We start from the raw sequence: 18,437 nt of genomic DNA, 5'->3' as shown, positions 1-18,437 counted from the left end.
CCAACTTCTTTAAAAGTTCAGAAATGTAAAATTGTGCACTTCACAAAATGAGGAAACATAGTATTCTATGACTACACTATCAATGAGTCACTGTTGGAATCAGCCAACTCGTACAAATATACGAGTGTGACACACTGTAGGGATATGAAGTGGAATGATCACATAGGCTCAGTTCCGGGTGAAGCAGGTGGTAGACTTCGGTTAATTGGTAGAATTTTTGGGAAGTGCAAAGGAGATTGCTTACAAATATCTTGTGCAACCCATTCTAGAATATTGTTCAAGTGTGTGGGAGCTGTACCAAATAGGACTAACTGAATGTATACACAGAAGGGCAGCATAAATGGTCACAGGTTTGTGTAATCTGTGAGAGTGTCGCAGAGATACTGAAGGAACTGAACTAGAAAACTAAGATAGACAGGCGTAAACTATCCCGAGAAAGTTAACTGATCAAGTTCCAAGAACCGTCTTTAAATGATTACTCTGGAACACACAACAAACCCATACATACTGCTCACATAGGAGGGTAAGATTAGAATAATTAACGCACACAAAGAGGTTTTCAAACAATCGTTATTCCCACACTCCATAGGTGAATGTAACGGGAAGAAATCCTAATAACTGGTACAATGGTATGTACCCTCTGCCAAACTCTTCACAGTGGTTTACAGAGTATAAATGTAGATGTACATATACCGTAACTTCTTTTTCACTGCTATCAAAGCAAGAGAGATGATAATACTTCATGTTCCATCTTGTTCAGGGTAAAGGTCTAGGATAAGTTGGGAACTACTGGTCTATCCTCAGAAGAAATTCAGATCTTTTGGATGATGAAGACATAGTTGCACCATTTCCGTTGGGTATTATGAAGATAAATTTTAATACAGGACACATTTGTTATGCTGCATATCATTTTTGTAACCCAATTACAGTGCACTTAACCTGCAGTAATCTCTTCCTAGAACATTTATTTATTCCCCAGCCCTCTCTAATGAGTGGTTGGGGATACAGCAGTTTCTGATCTACATAAAGAATCTTGCCTTTCTTTCATATCACAGTTTATGATTTTTTTTACCAATTTAAGTGTGAATGTAAAATCTGTTCTGGGAGTCAAAAGGTAACAATTATAAATGAAACACACATATTTGAAATATAATTTACTTTAAAAAACAAATCAGTCTGAAATGTGGAACCAATGTCATTACATGAATTAATGAGCAAATGGCTACATTTTTAACATACAATTCATAATAAAAATACACAGTATACAACACTAGTATTTTGTATTTACAGTGCTCCTGCACACATTGTATTTTATTTGTGCTGTGCTCCAAATGAATACTTAAAATCCACATTGATTCTGCCTCTTCTTCCAAGAAAAACAACTTGCAGGTTTTTGGCAATTTTCAATACCATTTGTACGTCACAGCCACATAATACTTATTAAAACCATGGAAGCAAATCGTGGGAAACCTCTGTCGTGAAACTGATTCACCCGTGCCTCATAAAATTTAAAAAAAAAAAAAAAAAAAAAAAAAATAGTTTACTCCCAATACAGCAAATCACAATCACTTCGATGTCAAGTATTCGTAGCAAATGAGGAACAAAAAGCAACAGGTTACAGCCCCATATTAATTCCTGTGGTTGAAACATCAGAAAAGTTTTACAATCTTGCCGACAGTTATTAGGCATCACACATCCAGTAGATGTGCAAGTGGTGCGAAAGAATACAATATCGTGTAGGTTAATTTTTTTTAGAATACAAACAACATGGAGAAATTACTTTACATTCTTTGTTCAACATACAGTAGTATGTCTTTAAGGACTCAGTAACTATGGCAAGTATGGAGCTATCCCACAGAACAAATGCAATTTATGCATTTTCTGGAAAAACTTGTTTAACAGAACAAATTTTTACGGTTCTGCTGTCCTACTGGCAGCAGGTACCTGATAGTACATCGGTAAATTGCCAGTAAATTATGCACTGATGTGGGATAATTCTTTTAGTGGACTATATTCTGAAACACCCCTGTGTTAGTCCCTGGAGACATGTCAGTTATTCCTCCTTTCTTCTATCAAATGTATAAGATGATGCAAAGAGCTTACACAAATTACCTGCGCAGATGTGTGACATTATTTTAAAGGAGTAATGATGAAATGTTATTGAATTGGTTTGCTTCACATGGCATTCGTAAGACAAAATAAATTACTTCCTCACAACTACAATTTGTTGTGATCCCTCAAACATCAGGTCATTGCGGGCTGGGTAAACGGACTTCAGACTGCCTTCAATATCAACAATCTTCACCTGAGGGAAAGAAAGAAATATTAGTCAGCATTCAAGAAACAAACAGTTTACATTTTAATAAATTTCAGATATCAATTGATTCACAATGTTACAAAGATGATACCACCACCTCTTACTGTTCCTACTGTTCACACATCTTACATTGATTTCGCCATTTAATGTGCAACCTGGCAAATTACAGCTGACTATTATCTCAACAAATACAAAGTTCTTACCTAATCACAGTTCTAACAGTCTACTCTTCTTCTACCATCTCTCCCAAATAACATTTTCCAATTAATACTATTCATCCAGTTGTCAACTTACAAAGATTCTTTCTGCATATTTTTAGACATATGAAATTCCTGGGTTGGTTGGCTGGATGATTAAAGGAAGCAAACTACTAGTTCATCAGTCCCTTTTTCCCAAAACGCACAGGTCCACTTGACTGTACATGAGACGGCCTACTGCACGAAACCCAGGGGAAGAAAACCCAATGTCTACCAAAGGTCAACAAAGGCTAGGTAAGGGAAAAAAAAGAAGAAAGGGGGTATAGGAAGAAAGGCAGGCATGATGCCCTATCTAGGGAGCAGCTGGAAGCACCCAAAAGCAGAATGCAACGAAGGGACATACATCCCCCATCCCTTACCAGAAGTACCCCACTCAGAAATTGGCTAGGAAAGATTACAACATGTACAGGGCAAGAGAAGCACAGATGGACATAAGATGAACTAGTCAAACAGACCATGCGAGAGACTGGGAGAAAGAGAAAGATCAGATGGGGTGAGGCCCAGGCTGGACAACCAAGCCCAGACAACCACAGCCTGGTCTGGGCAGAGGAGGCAAGAGTGTTCTGCCAACACCTCAATGGGCCAATAAGGTTAAATGGCTCCCCTTGACAGAGACTGGTAAAAGCCCCCTTTACAAATGAAACTAAAACCAAGTTAGCCACCAAGCATCTAATCCCAGCAGTAGTGAGTCAGGGAGATTAAGAGTCTGCTGCAGGGTGGCTAGATTGGGACAGTCCAGAAAAAATGTGGACCACCATCAGATGAGAACCATAACAATGGGGTGGGTCCTTGTGATGAAGGAAATGACCGTGAGTCAGCCAAGTATGGCCAATGCGGAGCCAGCAAAGGACTTAAGTCCTTGTGACTGATTGATTGAGAGGGGTTTACGGGACCAAACGGCAATGTCATCAGTCCTGTGATTCCAAAGTGAGTTACAGAAGAAATAGGGTCTGCCAAAAGTGGACGGATCCAGTCAGGGGAGTCAAATTATAAAATAATGAACATTAAACACACACTGTAAAGGCATAAAAGATGAGACCAAATCTAAAAACTGGAAAAAAGGGGGGCAGACCAATAAGACTGTAAAAGAAGTCCCAACCACAATCAACCCACCCCTGCTCCGACACTAAAGGAGAACCTTATATCTGGAAATAAAAACTACTTTCACGGAGGAAACCTGAGAACCAATTCAACCATCCGTGGATCGTCTGCTAATATTAAATTTAAGGAATTGGGAAGACTATACTTAACAAGAAGAGCCGAAAGAAGAGGACATTCCACCAATATGTGAGATTGAATCAGTCTGGCTCCACAACTACATTGTGGGGGTGGGTCGTTACGCAGGAGGAAAGAATGGGTGAGCCAGGTCTGACCAATGTGTAAACGGCATAAAACTGTGGATTCCTTCCGAGAGGAGTGGAAAGAAGAGTGCCAAACTGCTGTAGCCTCCTTGATTATGTGGAGTATATTACAATGAGCAGTAGCACTCTAGATGGCATTCCAGTGTTGGGCAAAGAGAGATTTGACGTAGATTCGCATACCCGCAGCTGGAATCATGAAAGGAAATGGGGGCTAAGTATCTGCTTCTCAAGCCAGACAGTCAGCCAATTCATTCCCTAGGATGCCAACACATGACTTGGGACCCAGAGAAAGATGACGGAACAGGCGGCACGCTCAAGGTCAGAGAGAAGGTCATGGATAGCAGAGACCAAAGGGCGACGAGAGTAGCATTGGTCGATAGCCTGCTCATGAACTCTGAACAAATTAAAACGTTGTGGAGGGAGGCCTGAGAAACAAAAAGGAGGGTCCTGTCAATGGCTACAAGCCCTGCTGTGAACACACTACATGATTCCAGCAATAAATGGTGCTTGAAGCCAGTAGGAGACATGAAAGCATATCCCATGTTACCAATAGTCTTAGAACCACCAGTGTAAAAGATGGTGGCACCCTGGAACTCTGCAAGGATGGCACAGACAAGACGCCGGAAAACCATAGGAGCGACAGAGGCCTCAGGACCCTGGAATAGATCAGTCCTAATCTGTGGTCTAGGCACCATCCAAGGGGGTGTATGAGAGGAAAGACACAGGGTGCAGTCCAGTGAGTGGAGATGGAGATCCTGACAGGGGGAAGTGAGACGCATGCCAACCGGGAATCCCAACTGTGGACGGGTGTTACGAGGGAGACATCCCTCATTGGCAAAGAGTACAGGATGTACAGGATGATCAAGGAATTGGCAAATGGTGATTGCGTAAGAAATAAAGAGTTGGCTCCGTCAGATGTGTAGAGGGGGAGTCCTCGCTTCTGTGAGGAGACTCAACAGGACTAGTGCGAAAGCCACATGTAGCCGGACGCACCCTACAATGATGGCCAGGATCAAGAAGTTTCAAAGTGGAAGGAGCTGCTGAGTCATAAACCTGACTACCATAATCTAGTCTGGACAAGACCAGAGCATGGTAAAGATGGAGAAAAGTGGAACGGTCTGCACCCCCAAAATGTATGGGCCAAGAGCCAGAGAGCATTATGCTTCCACATACATGTAGTCTTTAGGTGGCAAATGTGGGGCTGTCGCGTTAGCTTGTAATCAAAAATAGGGCCCAAGAAACAGGACTGTGCTACAACACCGAGCAGCTGGTTGCCTAAATAAAGTTCTGGATCATGGTGTACTGTGGGTCGACGACAAAAACGCAAAACCTGCATTCTGAAGTGAGAAAACTGTAAGCCATGGGTGGTGGCCCATGCAGAGGCCCGTAGGATGGTGCCTTGGAGCTGGCGCTCAGCAGATGCTACAGGTTGGGAGTTGCATCACACGCAAAAATCATTGATGTACAACACCGGGATAACCAGAGGCTCAACAGAGGTTGCAAGCCCATTGATAGCAACGAGGAAAAGTGTGACACTTAGAACAGAACCCTGCGGGATACCATTTTCCTGAATCTGAGGGCTGCTGAGAAGTGCCAACTCGAACCCAGAAGAGCCAGTAAGATAAAAACTCGCGGATAAAAATCTGAAGGGGACTACAGTAGTCCCAGTCATTTAGGGTAACTAAAATGTGATAGCATCAAGCCATGTCATACGCCTTATGTACGTCAAAGAAGACTGCGACAAGGTGCCGGTGGTGAGTAAAAGCCTTTTGGATGGCTGAGTCCAATCAGATCATCCAGTCTCCAGTTGGAGAGCGTCCTGCCCAGAACCCACACTGATACGGGGCCAAAAGGCTCTGAGATTCGAGTACCCAACATAATCTGAAATTGACCATCCTTTCGAGCATGTTACAAAGTACATTCATAAGACTAATTGGGTGTTAGCTGTCAAGAGACATTGGGTTTTTCCCAAGCTTAAGAACGGGGATAACTATGCTGTCTCACCACTGTGACAGAAAAGCACCCGTGAGCCAAATGTAGTTGAAGACCTTAAGGAGCAGTTGCCTCTGGGGAACGTCCAAGTGTTGGATCATCCGGTTATGGACAGAATCCGACCCTGGGGGTGTCTCTCATGAAGAGCTAAGAGCCTGTACCAATTCCCATTCAGCGAAGGGTGCATTACAGGGCTCAGCGTGTTGTGGGATGAAACAGAGGGGGTCTGTTCAACACTGTGATTCTCCTGGAGAAAGGTAGTAGGGTAACAAAAGGATGACGATTGCCGTCTCAAAGTGTGTCACGAGGTGTTCCACGAGGACCAACACATCAGTGCACAGAGCACCTTGGAGGTTCAGACCCTGGACACTCTACTGTCGCTGGCAGCCCAGTAGGCTACGAAGCTTTGACAAAATCTGTGATGGAAAGGGATACGTCTCCAGGGAAGAAACATAGTGCTCTCAGCGGGGGAAGAGTCCTAGAGTCCTTGTGAGGGGCTTGCATGGAGAACCTCACAGATAGGAGGTGTCTCCACAATACCTATCTCAAGTGTCTGCTTACTGGTAGCCAGTTTGGCTTATCTATCACCGTGTTCATTCCCCATGGTCGCAACATGGCCCGGGGACCAGATGAAGGTCACTGAGCATCTACATTGTTCAAGGGCATACAGGGAATCTTGGGTAGCCACGACAAACGGACAGCGAGGGTAACATTGGTTGAGATCTTGCAAACTGCTCAAGGAGTCACCGCAGATTAGAAAGGACTCATTGGTTCAGGACATATATAGTCAAAAGCACGAGAGATGGCTACCAACTCCGCAATGAAAACACTACATCAATCTGGCAATGAGTACAATTCAGTATACCTCACATGAGTACAAGCAAAACCTACGTAACCAGCAACCATCAAACCATCAGTATAGACCATTGCCGAAACCCAGGATGTGCCAAGGATGGAGAAAAATTATTGACAGAGGGTCTCAAAATGAACTGAGTCTTTTGGAACTTGTGATAGGTCAAGACAAAGGTGTGGCCAAGGGATGTACCATAGAGGTTTACGTCAGGCGGGTCTGGAGGAGCGGCAGTGGAGAAAACAGCTGCAGTTCAGAGAGGTGGGATTGGATGCAGATTATGGTCACAATCCCTGACCTGGGCCGTTGTTGTGGGAGATTAATTTCCTTGCTTGGGAAGAGGAGATGGTAGTCTGGATGCTAAAAGGAGCTGTGAACGTGTGATGCTTAATTAAAAACCTGGTTTTGGTATCTGATCCGCAATAGGGGGGCCCCAGCCTCCACAAGTATGCTGTTCACAGGGCTAGTTCAAAAGACTCCTACGACAAGTCTAACCCCGCCGTGATGCATCGGATCCAGTATCCAGAATGCTGACAGTGATGCCGAATCATATGCCAGACTCGCATAATCAAAACACAACTGTATCAGGGCTAAAGTTGCTGAACAGTAATGCAATCTGCACTGCAGCTAGTGTCACCCAAGAAGTGAAGTGCTTTAAGGTGCACCAGCACTTTCGCTTAAGCTGGTGAAGATGTGGAATCTACATCAAACAAGCATCAAAGAGCAACCCTAAAAAGCAATAAGTCTCCACCCCACTGAGCAGCTGTCTTCAAGGTAAAGTTCTGGTTGTGAGTGAACAGACTGAAATGCACGCTGCGTGTGCTGGCAGCTGAAAGCCATGGTCAAGGGCCCATGTCTGTACTTTTTGTATGGCACCTTGCAGTCAACATTCGGCAATATCCACAATATAAGAGAAGGAATAGTACAACCAAAAGTTGTCAGCTTACAAAGAGGGTGATACTGAGGACCCTACAGCTGATGCTAGACCATCAATGGCTCCTAGAAAGACAGGGACACTCACTCAGTACAGAGCCCTGTGGGACCCCTTTTCTTGGATATGGGGTTGCTGTGGGAAGCACCAAACTGAACCTGGAAAATATGGTGCGACAAGAAGTTGTTCTTACAAACTGGGAGCAGGACTGGGAGACACCACTCATGTAAAGTAGCAAGGATGTGGTGTCGGCATGGGGTGTCTTAAGCCTTTTGCAGGTTGAAGGCTATCATAAGGTCTTGACGTTGGACAAAAGCTCTTTGGATGGAAGACTCCAGGTAAACCGGATTATGAGTAGTGGAAAAGCCTTGGCAAAAACCATCCTGGGCTGGAGCCAGAAGATCCCAAGACTCAAGGAGCCAACACAGCCGGCAGCCCACGATGCCTTCAATCAACTTACAGAGAACATTGGTGAGACTAATTGGACAATAACTGTCCATGTCTAGAAGGTGTTTACCCAGTTTCAGTACTTGGGCAATGATGCTTTCTATTTGCCATACATTGCAATCTCTTCCTTGCTCCATGTGTGGTTAAAGACGGCAAGGGTATGAGGCTGACAGTCCACCAGTAGGTGCTTGATTATCTGGTTATGGATGTGGTCTGGCCCTGGGGATGTATATGGGCATTGGGCTAGGTCATTGACAAATTCCCACTCGCTGAGTGGCGCACTGTACGGCTGCAGGTGGGTTGCTGTAAAAGATGATTGCTTTTTTTCTACCCGCTGTGTCAGAACACGAAAAGCTGGTTGATAGTTCTCAAATGCTGAGACTTGAGCATAACACAGAGCAAAATCTTTAGTGATGGCATCTGGGTCAGTGCAGACAGTGCCACTCAACGTAATACCAGGTATAGCTCCAAGTGTTATCTGTAGAGGCGTCTGATCTTTGCTCAAACCTGCAAAGGAGAGGTATGTTGTCCGATAGCTGAAACCTATCGTTCTCAGCATTCTCTCTTCTGTTATTTTATTAGGTGGTGGACCCACACATGGAACTGCTTAAAGACAATGAGATGCTCCATCAATGGGTGCCACTTATGGCATTGGCAAAACCGCCTATGATCTCTACTAGCCTTTACAATTTCTGAAACCACCAAGGTACTGTCTTCTGTCAGGGCCAGAATTAGGAATACAGGAGCACTAAATCAACTGCCAAAATAATGGCTGTAGTTGTACTCTGGACTGCCTCATCGATATCTCCGTGCAGCGGAGAGCCATGGCCGACTGAGATGAAAGCACTCCAGTCAACACTGTTGAGAGCCCCATTTGGAAACGTGCCCAGCACAGGGACACTGAGGGAGACAGAGGAAGATAGGGAAATGGTCAATACCACACAGGTCATTGAGGACCCTACAGTAGATGGATGGGAGAAGACAAGGACTGCAGATGGAAAGATCATCAATGGCCAAGAAAGTACTGTGGATTATAATGACGTGTGGGGACACCAGCAAAGGTCAAGTTGTGCCAGTAAGTTTGAGGTAGGTAAACATTACAGAAGATAATTTTTTGCAATGATCTTACCTAAACAGCCAAAGCCTCCGAAAGTGTATCAAGAAGCACAAGTTCACTATATAGCGTGTCCAGAACACATGTGCAAACTCCACCTGACACCCTGTCATTGGTAGCACGATTCTTAAATACTCCAGTATCCACAAAAGGCCAGCATCCGCATTGTTGAAAACGGTGTTCTGAAAGGCAATACAGAAGACAGGCAAAGTGCTTAAAAGCTGTTGTAGCTCAGCCAGGTGGTCAAAAACGCTATAATTCCATTGGAAAACAAGGGTGTCCATGTACTGTGAGGCCACCGGCTGAGTGGTTAAGGCAAATAAGGCGTCTACCGATATAGTTGGCAGAGGAGTGGAACAGACGGGACCTGGCGGTATGGGAATCTCCTCCTTGGAGGACCTTATCTTTCCCCTCCTTAGAGAGAATTTAGATGATTGCGAGGGCTTCTCTGAATAAGTTTCAGGTAATGACGATTGTGAAATCCTGCAACCAGCAGCCTATGGATCCTTCAGCTACTGGCTGGTAGAAACCTCGTCCTTGCGAGAGAAGCTGGAGAAAGGCGATTTGTCTCCGGCTGAGAGGTGGGAACCTGTGTTCCCAGTAGGTGGGAAGCCAATGATCCAAAAATAGGTGAGGAGTAAGCAGCATGAGGAGAGCCCTCAAATGTCAGGAAGAGGGGGAGGGGGGGTTGGTGAGACTTGGTCAAGCAGCTCTGAGGGCCCACTATAGGAGGTGTAATGGGCGGGAGTACAGTTTTCAAAGGGTCAAAGGGGACAATGTCGTCTTAGCTGCAGCACAGGACACAATTACACATGTTGGGTGCAACCGCCCCTAATACTTCTTGGCCTCTTGATAGACTTATTTATTCAGGGTTACTCACAATCTCTACAGATTGGGCTAACACTGCAATGCAAACACATGCCATAATTACACTGCATGGCGTAGGAGGAGACACACACATATGGTTTCACATTGCATAGGTATACCATCATCTTTATCTTTTCAGGCAATGAGTCACCCTCAGAGGAGAAGATTAGGGCACCGGTAGCAACCCTCTGTCCTTTGGCTTCCTACATACAAGATGAACAAAGCGTATATCTCGTCGCTCCAAGTTGGCACATAGTTCGTCATCCGATTGCAAGAACAAGTCTCGGTGAAAAATTATGGCCTGAACCATATTTAGACTATTAGAGGAAGTGACAGTCACCAGCATGTCAATTTGTTACAAGGGCCCATGTCCCCTTGACTGGGCAGGGGATTTTGTTTTGATCAAAAGTGATCCACTTTTCATTTCAGAGATGGCTGCCACTTCCCCAAACTTGTCTTCTAAGTTCTCTACAAGGAAAAAGGGCTTTGTTGCCCAGATGGAATCACCATCAGTCCGAGTTGTGCAAACCAAGTATTGTGGGGAGTACTTCTCCACCTGCCACTTAGCTCTACATTCCTCCCACAGCATAGCCTAGGAAGGAAACATTTTAGTGTCATATCTCTGCATTAAAAAAAGGATTTTCTTTCCACAGAGTGTACTCAGGTCGTATGGCCACCAGCGGTAGATAACTTCACCCACTTCATTTGCAGCTCATCTGCCATCACCCACTCCGAATGGGGGCTCTCCCCATTGGCACCACTCAGCCTCAGCAATGGCTACCTGGTCAGTAATTCGTTGCTCGGAGTCCCCCAGGCCATAGTCACAACAGGCATGTACTCCTTGGCATACATGACAAGTTTTTAGCTCGGGCACCAACAGTACAATCCCTGCGTGGTCAAGAAGCTACCACTGTGCAGATAATTGATGACTCCCATGATACAAATCATTGACCAGCAACACTGTCCTTGAGAATTCTTTAACAGGGACTTAAAAAATGGAGATCTGTGCACGACTATGAGTTATACAATGTCTACTACTTCATAAACAAAAGTTTCAGCATGGACTCTAAAATTCACATTCTGCCAAAGGTAGGAAGACCATCACCACAACAATTTTAACATTTAGTCAATAAGCATAGCTCGTGATGGACACCCATGCACACTACTGCAAGCGAAATACATTTGTGGATATAACAATGGACTAAAACCTTAACTTACTGACTGATAAGGCTTACTGTCTCCATGCATCACATTCACACGCAGATAGTCTCCACACCCCAAAGTGTCAAGCAAACCTGTTCATAAGGGTGCTATCATCACTTTACAATGTGTCACATTTGGCATCAAGAACCACTGTGTGGGCAATACAAAAGGCATTTGTCTGATCAAATAAATGGAAACAACAATATTACGAGAAGGACACATTGCTACTTACTGTAAAGATGACAATGTTAAGTTACGCGCACGCGCACACGCACACGCCAGAATGCACAATAAGTATAAAGAATGGGACAACTTCCGTGTAGTGCTTCCTGACTCCACAAGGTAATCCATTATGTTGCAGCCACATTTGGTACTTTCGTTCCACTGACCAATGATTTGAAAATGTTAATTCTAATGTAGTAGATCATTACCATTATATTAAGATCACACATATTGCTTGACAGCAATATCGTTTCTAATAGTGGTGCTATTTATTACTCAAAGACAACACAACAGTTTTCACAATGACACTAACACCCTCTTGTGGATTGTGAATGTTTAAGTTTTGCAATGTAGTGAATAATCTATACGATTTTTTCAGAGTGCTTCTGATCATCTTCTGCTACACACAATATTTCATCTAGACACGGATATCTTCATGCGAGCTGCCAGACTGATAAAACTACCCTCGTCTTTAGCAATTTTTCTCCAAGTATCTTGCTGAATTGACACAAACTATCTCCTCCCCACAGAGAGCCTTGCAGGTTTAAGGTCCATTTCTACATATACACCCTGCAAGCCACCATATGGTATTTGGCAGAGAACACTTTTAGTACCAATATCACTCTCTTTCTCTGTTCTGTTCATGAATGGTATGTGGGAAAAATAACTATTGGGCTTCATATGAGCAAAAAGCACTCTCAGAATAGATCAACAAAATCACATCTGAGAGGCTCACAGAATCTTCTGGTTGAGGCCTTCCAGCCAGCTCCAATGCAGATAACTACAACAGACTACTGGTGCAATGCTTCAAACAGTGAGCAGAGTTTCCACCTTGCACATAAGGCTATCTCCACAAGTTCAGCCAGCCATCTAAAGGAAACGAGGATGCCCTCAGAACATACGTGATAGGAGTCATTTGTGACTACATGAGCTATTATCTGCTCCCAGAGCATTCAACTGCTACCAGAAGATGTTTTCCAAATCTAGCTAGACTTACAGGCACAAATACCAAGTGCACTCTGGCCTCATTTCACAACCTGCCTGCCTTTTCCTTGAGGGGCTCCATCACATGTCTAATGCTGGAACTAACAATAAACAACATATTCAACCTCTAAGCTTGTCTGATCTTGATAGGAAAATTAGCCACAGGCCAAAGACACAGTTAACTCAGATGTGGTCTCTATGCTGCACAGGAACTCTTAAATGTTGCTAAGCATAAGCGGAGATTCAGTACCCAAATTAGCCTTCTGCCCATCACTGGGTGGTATTGTTCATAGCTATTATTAGATGAAAAAGACAATGTTGAAGCATAGGTGCAACATATCGTGTTAACAACTATACTATATATTAAGATCTGGCACTTTTGACTAATGCACAATATAGCTATTGATATGAAAAAACACTATTATAATAGACAAATTTCTTGAATGAGTCAGTGATCACTAAAAATTTTTATGAATTATACTGTTAGGATTGCTTAGTGTACTTTCATTTACTTGAGAGCCCTTACAACTTCAAATGCCATAAATAAAATGATACAACATTATTTAAATATGTAGCAAAAGTATATGCAGAGTTTAACTAACTGTAACAGGATGTACTAAAATCAGCTTTACATAATCAGATATTCACAGTAGCCATTGAATTTAAGTTTTAAAATGCTGCTGTGAATGTGCTGCACTTCACTTTATAGAACTTTAGAAATAAGTGCTTTCTTTTAAAAATCATGTGTATCAACAGACAGACGGATTATGATTATCTAAGAGCAATGGAATATCCAGAAATATCAGAATTTTTATGCATGATCTAGAGAATAAGATCCATTAAGCAAATAAGGATACAGGAGAGAAACTATTCTATTATGGAAGATATGTGGAGAACATTGTATTTTACAAAGAATGCCAATAAAATACAGGAAGTGCTTAGGAAGACAAGTGCCATGCACCCTTGAATAATTAACTTCACAGTGGAGCTCACGACACAGTATAGTGTAAACTTTTTGGGCCCCATAATTACTAAAAATGAAACCAGGCATAAAAATTGGCGTGTACTAGAAGCCAACAAACACCACTGTTATCACATATATTAATACAGACAGAATCTTCAAGATATTATTGGATGAGCATGAGATTATGAAAGAACTTCAGGCAGTTACATAAATTAGTGACAAACAGATACAGAAGTACTGTGATAATGGAGATGTACAAGACAATTCAGCACAGAGAAAGTACTTGAGCAGATACGTGTAAGACAATATGAGAGTAGGGCATTAACATTTAATGATGTGCACTCTAAAAACTATCACAGCTTCAAGAAAGTTAGTACCAGCATAAGCTTTCAAACTAGACAAAACTTGAAAAATTGGTTATGCCAGAAAATTCTGAAAAAATTGAATAAATAAATTGGATCACAAGCATACAAGACAAACTGTAGTAATTTTAATAAATTTTGTACGGGACAAACTACAAGGAAGTACTGAGACAGTATTCCTTTAGCTGGTGTTTCAGCTGTAAAAACAAAGATCCTCAAACAATGTTAAACTAATAAAACAGATTTAGTTCCTCGCCCTTTTTTTTTTTTTGGGGGGGGGGGGGGGGGGGAATTGGTGTGTTTTATGCTGGTTGTAGCAGTTTCTCCTATTGCTCACTGGGCCACAGCACTTGGGTGTTGGGGTTGGCTGCATGATAATCAACCATTCCCCCACTAGCAAGTTATTGGTCCTACTAAAAGATGGAACTGCCTTTCCAAAATTTGTTACCGTATTTACTTGAATCTAAGCCGCACCTGAAAAATGAGACACTAAATTTAAGGGGAGAGAAAAGATTTAGGCCGCACCTCCAAATTGAAACAAAGTTGGTCCATTGTAATATTATGAGACACAATTTAGGTCGAATGAATGACGATACAGCTACAGTAGTTTGGTTCGAGTAGTAAGCTTAGCAGTTAAGCTTTTTCCAGGTAGCCATTGCTATGCGTCAGGCACTCCGTCCGTATTTATACGGGTACCCTTCCTTTTTCACATGCTTCGTCTGGTTTGAATCGATTGCTTATTTTGCTTTGATCTGATAAGTGCTGTTTTCTTTGTTATAGGTGTTTAAGTCACTAAGCTGAAAATGCATTACTGTACTGCGTTATGCATTGCTTGTCGCATTCTGATAGTGCGTGTTTACGGTCTGTCGCCGCTTACAATGTAAAAAAAAAAAAAGAAAAAAAAAAAAAAAAAAAAAAAAAAGAAAAAAAAAAAAAAAGACAGGAATCATCTCGTTGCCGAAACAATGGCAAGAGACTGCTATCTGTTGTTACTTACACTGCTGCTTTCTTTGACAATGATCAACAAGAACCAAATAATAAACTGCATACGATAGAACATGTTCTGAACGAGAGTTAGGTGAAAATGTTTCTCCGTATGAAAATCTTTGCGGCCACTTCTTTAGTTCATCAAATTCTGCACAGAAATTAGAGTCATCTTAGATTTAAAAATCTCGTCAGTTGCCGTGCTTCATTTCTGGCTGTATCACTATTAGGCATAAGAATAATACAAATATAAACATGACACGATATGTATATTCTTCCTCGTTTGCTGTTGTCTCACTCTAGTTTCGTAGTTTATTAGGCAGACAGGATTTAAATGAGATAGCAGCAAACATGAAAGAATACATGGCAAAATGTTTATATTCGTATTATTCTTATGGTGAAGAGAATACTGCATGTGATTCACATTTGATCAGGTTCCTATTAGCAACCATCTCTTCTCACAGGTAGGAAAAAATTCAGAATGTAGAGTTGGCCATATTGACAAACATCCCAAACAATCTTGGCAATCTTTCGTAGTACATCAAAATTCTGCTACATTCGAAGGTGAACAATACAGAATTTTTATTTACTTTGTTGGATAATATGTTAAAATGCAGTGGTTATGAAAATGCAGTGGTCGAAACTCGGGGCGGAGAAAAAAAAGCTCGTCCTCCACCTTTTTTTTTTTAAATTTATTTACTGACGCAGAGGTTTTGGCGCCAATATTTATCTTCGTGCCTACAAAGCATGCCTGTGTAGCGCTACATATATTCGACAGCAGAAATTAGTTGTGGCGGCACCTACCAACATTTTTCAGAACTTCCGCTTGTTATGCACTCTATTATAAGCCGCAGGCGGATTTTTGGATTACAAAAACCGGAAAAAAAGTGCGGCTTAGATTCGAGTAAATACGGCAACTTATTTACTATTTTATCCTTTGCATTTTGTCTCACAAATTTACACAATTTAGTAAATTTTTGACCAGGTTTCACAACTAAGGGCACAGTTTTTATATAGTAAATGAATTATAACCGGAAATTTTTTCATCATCACAAGAACCTTTTATGGCTCAAAACTAAAGATTTGCAAAGATAATAGATGTGATTCTACAATAGATATAAATAAGTACTACCTGTTTTAGTTAACTCAGATCTACATGTACTTATTGCTGCCATCTGAAATGCTACTTTTGTGATTGGAAATAATACTCATTTAACTCTTGTTTTATAACAATAAAGGGTGTCTACAAATCAGTGTTGGGGTTTTAATGCTTTATAATATTTATTACATTGAACTTACAGTTATAAATGATATGTCAAATGAATGAACAACTTAAATGGTTTTGTTTGACACCAGGGCACATGCGCAGCACGTAATGTTTCCGCCGCAATCCGGTAGACAGCGGTAGTAGCAAAGATGAAGACTAGTGAACAGAAAGCGTTTTGTGTTTTGCAGTTTGCAAAGACCGAATCTGTAGTTACTGTGCAACGTGCTTTCCAGCTGAAGTTCGGTTGTGATCCTCTAAGTGATACCAACATTCGTAGATGGTATCATCAATTTGAAGATACCAGCTGCCTCTGTAAAGGGAAGAGAACAGGACGGCCAAGAGTTAGTGAAGAGACTGTTGAGCGAGTGAGAGAGTCGTTCACTCGTAGCCCAAAAAAAAAAAATCAGTCTGGAAGGCTAGTCGTGAATTACAAGTTCCCATGTCGATTGTTTGGAAAGTTAAGAAAATGCGAACAACTACATCTTTCCTGTTTACAGTTACTACAGGCTCTAAAGCTGGCAGACCATGGATTACTTGCCAAATTCGCAAACGAAATGATGTTTCATGGAGAAGATTTTCTGGACGATTTTGTCTTCAGTGATGAATCGACCTTTCACCTTAGTAGACATGTTAACACTCACAATGTTCACATCTGGGACTCAGAAAATCCTCACAAGGTGGTACAAATGCAACGAGATTCCCCTAAAGTGATTTTTTTTGTGCCGTATCCCGACAAAGTTTATGGGTCTTTCTTTTTTGGTGAACCTACTGTACCTGGCACTTCTTACTTTGATACACAAGAGCAATGGCTCTTTCCTCAGTTGGAAGAAGATGAACCAGAGAACTTTGTTTTCCATCAAGATGGTGCACCACCTCCCTGGCATAGCGAAGTATGCGACTGGTTGAACTTAAAGCACTGGCTAGGCCACAAGGGGCCCAACAACAGGGCTTGCTTTGCATAGCCTCCACATTCATCCGATCTAATGCCACGCGATTTTTTTTCCTTTGGGGGCTTCATCAAGGATCGTGTGTATGTGCCAGCGGACCTCCCTGAATTCAGAAACTGGATTGAAGCAGCTGTTGCTACAATCACTGAAAACACACTTATCAACGTTTGGGAGCAACTTTGCTATAGACTTGTGTGCTGTGTGACAAATGGTGCTCACATTGAACATTTATATGGTTCTTGGTAAAACTGTGAGTTGCTCTTTCATTTGACATATCATTTAAATCTGTAAGTTTAATATAATAAATATTATATTCATTTACAAACACCCTGTATTATAAAACTGAAAGTTGCTACTCACCATATAGCAGAGATGCTGAGTCACAGATAGGCACAACAAAAATACTGTCACAAATACAGCTTTCGGTCATTGAGGCCTTCGTCAACAACACTCTCTCACTCTCTCTCTCTCTCTCACTCTCTCGCTCTCTCGCTCTCTCACTCTCTCACTCTCTCACTCTCTCTCTCTCTCTCTCTCTCTCTCTCACTCTCTCTCTCTCTCACTCTCTCTCTCTCTCACTCTCTCTCTCTCTCTCTCTCTCTCACTCTCTCTCTCACTCTCTCTCTCTCTCTCTCTCTCTCTCTCTCTCACTCTCTCTCTCTCTCACTCTCTCTCTCCAGTCTCAGGCAACTGAAACCACACTGCAAGCAGCAGCACCAGTGCATTATGGGAGTGGTGACTTGGTGGGGGTAAGGAGCAGGCTGGGGTGGGGAGGGAGAGGGATAGTATGGTAGATGCGGCAGACAGTGAACTGCTGCAGGTGATATGGAGGGCAGGGAAGGGAGCAGCAGCGGGAAATGAGAGAAGGAAAAAACTGGGTGTGATGATGAAATGACAGCTGTGTAGTGCTGGAATAGGAACAGGGAAGGGGCTGGATAAGTGAGGACTGTGACTAACGAAGGTTGAGGCCAGGAGGGTTACGGGAACATAGGATGTATTGAAGGGATGTTCCCACCTGCGCGACTCAGAAAAGCTGGTGTTGTTGGGAAGGATCCATATGGCACAGACTGACGCAATCATTGAAATGAAGGAAGTCATGTTAGGCAATGTGTTCAGTAACAGGGTGGTCCACTTGTTTCTTGGCCACAGTTTGTCTGTGGCCATTCATGCAGACAGCTTATTGGTTGTCATGTCCACATAGAATGCTGTGCAGTGGTTGCAGCTCAGCTTGTAGATCACATGACTGGTTTCACATGTAGTCCTGCCTTTGATGGGATAGGTGATGTTAGTGACTAGACTGGAATACGTGGTGGTGGAAGGATGTATGGCACAGGTCTCGCATCTAGGTTTATTACAGGGGTATAGGGC

The 18,437-nt window shown here is 42.5% G+C and overlaps 1 protein-coding gene across 1 annotated transcript in view; it reads right to left on the bottom strand.

The window, feature by feature from the left end:
• Positions 1–1,532: 1,532 nt before the first annotated feature.
• Positions 1,533–18,437, bottom strand: part of LOC124544680 (leucine-rich repeat-containing protein 47-like) — an 80,037-nt gene continuing 63,132 nt past the window's right edge. The window contains exon 7 of the mRNA XM_047123305.1: positions 1,533–2,305. Within this exon, the coding sequence (XP_046979261.1) occupies positions 2,204–2,305 (102 nt within the window). The 3' untranslated portion in view covers positions 1,533–2,203. The remainder of the gene's footprint in view (positions 2,306–18,437) is intronic.

The sequence above is a fragment of the Schistocerca americana genome, chromosome 8 (assembly GCF_021461395.2).
Source record: "Schistocerca americana isolate TAMUIC-IGC-003095 chromosome 8, iqSchAmer2.1, whole genome shotgun sequence".
Taxonomy (NCBI): Eukaryota; Metazoa; Arthropoda; class Insecta; order Orthoptera; family Acrididae; genus Schistocerca; species Schistocerca americana.
Note: the sequence above shows the minus strand (reverse complement) of the source record. Positions and strands in the feature narration are given on the sequence as shown.